Source organism: Oculina patagonica, chromosome 14, assembly GCF_052425735.1.
Source record: "Oculina patagonica isolate OP01 chromosome 14, crgOcupat, whole genome shotgun sequence".
Lineage (NCBI taxonomy): Eukaryota > Metazoa > Cnidaria > Anthozoa > Scleractinia > Oculinidae > Oculina > Oculina patagonica.
The window spans coordinates 18940746-18947883 of record NC_135771.1 but is presented as its reverse complement, the minus strand read 5'-3'; the positions used below and the strand labels follow the sequence as shown (position 1 = coordinate 18947883).

The window sequence follows — 7138 nt, the reverse complement described above, 5'->3', positions numbered from 1 at the left end:
GGGTCTTTTCAAGTCCCATTCCATCCGTGATTTTCCATTGTCAGTAATGTTTATTTATTTGATTTGTTATTAAATTCCTAAGATTCTTCTAACTCTTGGTCTTGCTGGCTTCCTGAGACAATTTTTAAGGCCTCCTGCCAAGCGGCCAAACACTAAAGAAATACAAAAGACATGTGTTATTCAGACTCAATTGCATGCGCTTATTCCCGTTGCTTTTGGTTGGACACAAATCAGGCCAAAATACACATGTAAGTACTACAAGAAACTTAGCTGATATTAAGACCCAGAAAAACATAAGGGGAAGAACATTAAAAAAAAAGAATAACTTACACGATTATAACATTACTTCGACCGTTTCAACCGAATTTGATGTCGATTTTGATGCGTGGTTGAAAAAAAAAATGATTAAACAAACGAAATGAGAACATTGATTGGCAAAACACAAAACATCCAATCAGCCTCTAACCAATAACCAATAGAAAACTAGCCTACGTAGCTGGCGGGATGTCGAGTGCGAGTGCAAAAAAAAAAAATAAAACAATTAAAGATAAACCAAAACTAAAACAAATGAATTTTTAAGGTTAGCCACCCACCTCTTGATAATAAGTGATATGTCTATCAGAGTACTCAGTGAAGAGTTCTCTAAAGTCTGTTCTCTTATTTTTGTGCCATCGTTCAATATCTGCCTTTAGATCAACATTTGCACACTCCAGTCGATCACTGCCTAGCTCGGCAAGTTTTGAAAGCTAACAAAAAAACACGTAGTTAACAACAAATTCAATAAGTTTCGGATGAAGTAAACTAATTCTTCACTCCCCCAAGCAACCCGAAAAATTCCTTACTGATGACGTAGCTCTACAGAGATCCGTGAAGTGTCTCTGATTGGTTGTTGAATTTTCGCGCGCAAGTAACAACCAATCAGAGAGACTAGACGGATCTGTGTAGAGCTACGTCATCAGTATGGAATTATTGGGTCAAATCCTAGACATCTGTCCCGCCTGCACAGGGTTTGACTTAAAGGTACAGTGTCATGAGAAGTCTTCAAAGTTTTTTTTGTGTAAACTATGCTAGAACTGTGAGGGTACGCTCACTGATCAACAAAATAACCTTTAAAAACATAAGAAAGGCATATTTTCATTCTCCAAGATGTGAATAAACCGTAATCAATGGTCTCTATGTGATTTTCTTCCAAGAAACACCGTCAAACTTGAAAAAGTCGGCCCGACTTTTTTCAGTTTTAGGCCACTACTTTCTTCCTACCCATCCATAGCCACACCACTTTTTACCAATTTTCATGACTAGAGCAGTACGTTTTAGTAAGGCCAAGCCACAATTAGTGGATTTCCAATTAAATACCAACGTGTGCCTTCTTGAACTGGATTTTCAAGAGGCACTAATTCACGGTGACATTGCCCCTTTAACTATTATGAATCAATAAACATGCACAAAATAGTTATATATTGGAGAGTTATTGCCTGACGTGAATTCAAAAACCAAGGTGTCAACCGTGACAAAGGAGTGTCTGCCGATTAATTCTGAAGACATTGTCCTAATCTGTGTACACCAAAAGAAAGATGCCACTAATTGCAATGGAAGGATATGATAGCATGTTTCTATTATGTTTGCATTGAGGTTTAGAAGGGTAAAAAGAGCTATGTCACGGGGATTTCACGGATTTTGTGGCTTAAACTATCCTGAAACCATTATCTTTGTGCATCTAAAGGAAATATAACCTTAATTTGAGGATAGAAATCAAGCTACGGCTATAAATATCGATTTTTGGAAGACGCGCAGAGACAACTTGAAAAAGTAAGCCTTACTTTAAATTTTCAAGTTGCAATCCATTTCCATCAGAACTATCCGCAGCCAAAGATGCTCGTTAACAGTTTCAGTGTTCTATTAAATATATAAATTTTTGATAAAAATGGACTATTATTGCTAGGTTTCCTGCGACACAAATATAATTTTGGCTGTTCAAAAATCTGGAAACATCCGTGACATAGTCTTAATGGTCAGCTTTTACTAACCTCTTCAATATTGGAATCAACTCTTCCTCGTTTGTCTTGCTTGGCTTGTTCTGGATCTTTACTGAAAAAACTAAAACTACGACCGCCACCAGTTGCATTGTCCAGCTGAGGGGAAAAAATCGTAGAATCACAAAACAGAATTTGACGACACAATGCGCTTCTTAATGATAAATAAATAATAATAAAATAAATACTAAATGGGAATTTTCAGTGGCACTTCCACAGGGTGGCTCTTTGTCCACTGTTCCCAATCAAATTGGAATTTCAGAAAACAATTTCAAAACATTAACAAAACCTGCAGAAACCTTATAATACAATTTCCTGACCTTAACAAGCAATTTACAATTTCTTCAAGCGACCGAATGGAAATTTCCTGACTTTTGAATTTCCCTTACCTTAAAAAATTCCCCTGACAGCGAGCAGAGCTGAGCAGGGAATGGAATGGGGGGGGGGGGGAACTCTCCCAGCTAAATTTTTCTTCAGCTCGCTATCCAATTTTTCCACTTTTTACCCAAAAAGAAGGGCCTGTTTCCAAGCTAAGGCTTGTCCTGCAGTTGAGGTTTAATGCTATAACCCTATCATCTGATAGCAGCTTTCCCAACTTTTACACCTTACATGATTATTGTAACAGTACTTTACATGACTTTGTACCTCTTCTTTCTCAGCCTTTTTCCTTGACAGCTCTTCTAGAGTCACTTCATATTCCATTTGGATCGTGTCCCGATGTTTAAGGGTGCTCTATATGAAGTAAACATTCAAAATGAAAAAGTCAATGTTTACCGAGATATCAACACCAAAAAGCTCTGTCAAACTGTTACAAAGATTCAGTCCCATACCTTTATAGCATCTGTATACAGCACATACTCATGTATGGGTTCCATAAATCTCGGATCTTGAGCCTTTAACTACGAACAAACAAAATTTTTTAAATTTAAAAAGTACAGTTAAGCTTCTTTACAGTGAGGCTACTGTTACCGGGGTCACCCAATCACAAAGCAGAACGGGAACAAACATTCCAACATTTTTACTCCAGCCAATGAAATGTCGAGTACAGAACAATGAAATTTCAACTTGTTCACTCGTGAAGCTTATGTGAATACAACGTTGGCTATCATTGATTTTTCAAGTTAAAAATTCGAGTAGTTTTTCATCGACATAAATGAATGTATCATGCAAGTGAGCTAGAACTGATTTCAAACTGTTTGAAAGCAGAGAACGCAACGCCGGGCAATTTGCGTAGCGGATTTGAATTCTCAGATAAAATAAAAACTTGTCCGGGGGGGGGGGGGGGGGGGCACTCAAAAAAGTTTTATACGGGGAGGCTCCGCCCCAAGCTCTTACCCCTTACCCTTTTATATACCATTTTTGACAGAAATTTTACCCCTTTCGTATACCTTTTACTGAAAAAAGGTTCCCTTTCATATACCTAAAAGACATGGCATAGACTTAGAACAGGACTTTTTTTTTGTCATTTTCATGTTGCGCTTTAGAAATTAAAATAATACAGCCATAAAGTGCGTCTGTTCGAAATATTTTAGTTCAAGGCCCTTTTAAAAACCTAAATGACGGATTTGCATACCCTTTCATATACCTAAACTTGTGAAATCCCTACCCTTTTATATACCCGAAGCCTGAAAAAGGTACCCCTTTCGGGGGGCGGAGCCTCCCCGTAAAGGCCATTATATGGAGTACCCCCCCCCCCCCCGGAAACTTGTGTGCTGGCGGTTTCATCTTCAGGGAGTTGTATTTTATACTGTTTTGAATTGTCGGGAAAATAATAGCTCAACAGGAATATTGGTTAATTTTTCAACAATGGTTTACATACAAGTGAAATCGTGGCTATAAAATTTTTCTGAAATAAATTCCTTCACTTGTCAGGTTGTTGAGGAAACCATTGAAATGCTCGAGACAGGTGGCGGTTAGTTTGAGACTTCAAATACGCCACGCACTTTGCTTTCAAAACAATTTTAAGTTACTCTTTTACAACACAATGTACCAGTAATTATTTTTTTCCAGCTAAATCGTACTGCCAAAACCCAGCGTGTGAAACTCAAATTTTCCTGATACGCTGGAAATCAAAGATCCGACAGCAAACAAGCCGTGTTTTTGATGTTTCCAAATCTGGCACGCACTTTTATGTCTGAAGACATACGGTATGGTCGTCACTTCCCCTTTTTTTACAAGATTTGAAGCTGATCTCTTTCGTAAACATCGCTGTTATTTGCCTTCCAGATTGTGCAGTCAAAACTAGTCAAGTTAAAAAGGGATGGAATCGAAGTTATTTGAAAACACAACACCGAAAATTTGTACTGATCTGTTTTCGTGGGGAACGAACAAGTTGAAATTTCGTTGTTCTGTACATGACATTTCATTGGCTGAAATAAAAAATGTTGGAATCTATTGTAACCGTTCTGCTTTGTGATTGGTTAACTTTGTCTGGGTGACCACGGTAACAGTAACCGCACTGTAATATGGACAGTCACATCAAAGGGACAAAGCTGACTGTCAATATATTATGTGAATTCTGGTTTCTCTGGGACCAGGCAAGCAAGCAGGCTGTCCTTAATGTAGAGGTGTCTATGTTATAGAGATCACACCTTTGACATAATTCCAAAGGACTCAAGTGTCCATAATAAGCTTGTTTATGCCATATAGTACCTAAGTTTCATTTTACTCACTGAAAAAAAACTATTGTATAGGACAAAATAGGGTAAAGAGAAAGGCTGCAGAATTTGCTGTGTAATCTGTCTTTGTTTCAAAATAAAACATAACAAAGGTATTCATAGGTATCTGTTTTCTATAACCTGACTGCACGAAATTCATCCCACCAACACCATCGACACAACCAAAAGAAACAGAGTCAGAGTGGTACTCACAAAAAAAAAGCGTCATAAGATTTTGCTCAAATGTTCTTTAAGTGCCCTTGAAGTGACATTTTTTCTATATAATTAAAAAGTTTACTGTTTGAAACGCACAATTTCAAAGCCTGAGAATTCTACAATAAAAAGTGTCAATTTTACAAGCGTTGAAGGTTGCACTTTTTTGCCTTCAAAATTGGCACTCAAATTGCGCAGCCAAAATACCATGTGACATCAACTTCGAAAACATCGCTTTGCTCTGCACATTTCCAGGACTTGTGCTACAAGAGAAGTTCATCTGCGCTCTTTCACTTGAATTAAGCTGAGGGATGGAAACTGCGCTATTTTCTGCAAAGGGGATTTTGTTCCCTCCAGCTAGTGCACTTGGGCTCATTCTACTCATTCTTTGTTAGATAGAGAGCATACTCTTCCGCAAAAATCCTCACCAGAGTTTTGAGAGAAGAGCTGTTCTTGTCAAAAGCATTTGCCATGGCATGTAATGGATCTGCAAGCTTGGACTCAGCGTCTGCCCACAGATTAAAGATTGGTATGTACTCTTTGTACACTTCAAGAAGATCTGCAATACAATAACAGATTTGTCAAGACATGGAGTGCAGGAATATAATTCAGACCTTAGTATGATCAGACACTAGGAACTAATAAAGCCAACATTTTTAAGGACAGTTTCAGACATTTTAGACACAAATGGGAGACATAATCATCCCTTCCTCTACGGCATTCGACAAGACTCTGACAAGTTTTTGAGAGTTATCGTTCACAGTTGCACAATGATTAGTACTGGGCACTGGATCAAGTGGTCTGGGTTCAATCCCTGGCCAGGGATAGTCCATTGTGTTCTTGGGCAAGATACTAAGTTACCTTCAAAGTACCTCCCTCCACCCTGGTGTATAAATGGGTATTGGCGAATTTAGTGCTGGGGGCAACCCTTCAATGGACTAGCATCCGATCCAGGGGTCAGTAGAAATACTCCTAATGGCTTAATGCTAAGAAGAATGGGATAAGCTCCTGTCTGATAGGCCACTAGGGTCAAATGTTGATTTTTTCACTTTTTTCAGACATGTTTGGAATGCTTGGACTGTGTTCAATTCTTGGTAGACAAGTCTATCAAGGCTTCTGTACAATGTTTTAAACTTCACATTAGTCTATATTCAAGGGTAACGTCATGGTATGCTTACCAAATCTGTCCTTTGCTATTTTGTCAGAAGCAGCTTCTAAAGCCAGCATCTTTTCCCTAAATGTCTTGGTATAATCTGCAGTTTCTTGGAATTCAGGCTCTCTGCTTTTCAGCATCCATGAAGATGCCATGTTCCTCATGGAGTCACTCATTCTGGTCATTAAACCAGGGCTCTGTTTCTTGACGGATGTTAGCTCCTAAAGAAAATAATTAAATAAAAGTTTACAAACAAACAATAACAGAGGGATTGAGATACAGCCTACACTGTGATAAGCTAATAGTCAAAACTGGATCTACTTGTAATGCCCAAAGGACATAATGAGTAATGTCAACGCTAACTAGGGTGGCACAGTGCAATCAAAGAGAGCCAAATAGTACACTTCTTATTCATTCTCAATAGCTTGGGACCATACTTGAAGAATAACGCCCTAGGTCTTTCTTGTATGGACCTTGCTACACTTGGTCCATACCAGAAGACCTCGGGCAATATTTTCTCAGTATGGCCCTTGTGGTTGGTTTTGTGGTTGGTTAATAAGAAGTAAAAAACACCTGAGTTTTTACTTTTTTACTTCTTTTTACTCAACATAGGTCAAGTCAAAGAAAGATCCAGGGGGGTGGTTTGGGGGTTGGCAAACTCATGGCCTGCCCCGATAAGAAGTTCTTTGTTCATGTCTTATTCTGGAGTTCTAGCTGACAAGATCACTAAGGAAATTATAACTGCAAGTTATGCCACCAACTCTCATTACATGCCAAATCTGCCCCTGCAGGTTGATTGATGTGCAGAAAAATTCCATTTATAACTGTTTTATTGGTCATTCAACCCTGAACTAAATTGAGTGTACTCACCCATGTTTTAGCAGTAAGAAAGACGTGGAAATTGTCATTAAAAGACATCACAGGATGATCTGCTATCCTACTGACAAACTTGTTAAGTGCAATCTGACGTGACTTCAAGAATTCCATGGAAAATCGATCAAAGTGCTTTGTAAATGAGTGCTTCTCTGGGAGGGGCTGAGAAGAAACAAATAAAATAATATGTAACAAACTAGTTAAACATA

At 38.4% G+C, this 7138-nt stretch overlaps 1 protein-coding gene across 1 annotated transcript in view; it reads right to left on the bottom strand.

The window, feature by feature from the left end:
• LOC144638752 (sorting nexin-7-like) overlaps window positions 1-7138 on the bottom strand; it is a 12272-nt gene continuing 5134 nt past the window's right edge. Inside the window, exons 4-11 of the mRNA XM_078498005.1 lie at window positions 6927-7091; window positions 6082-6277; window positions 5332-5462; window positions 2864-2932; window positions 2679-2765; window positions 2028-2132; window positions 594-746; window positions 1-152 (exon numbers count right to left, since the gene is read on the bottom strand). Of these exons, the coding sequence (XP_078354131.1) occupies window positions 78-152; window positions 594-746; window positions 2028-2132; window positions 2679-2765; window positions 2864-2932; window positions 5332-5462; window positions 6082-6277; window positions 6927-7091 (981 nt within the window). The 3' untranslated portion in view covers window positions 1-77. The remainder of the gene's footprint in view (window positions 153-593; window positions 747-2027; window positions 2133-2678; window positions 2766-2863; window positions 2933-5331; window positions 5463-6081; window positions 6278-6926; window positions 7092-7138) is intronic.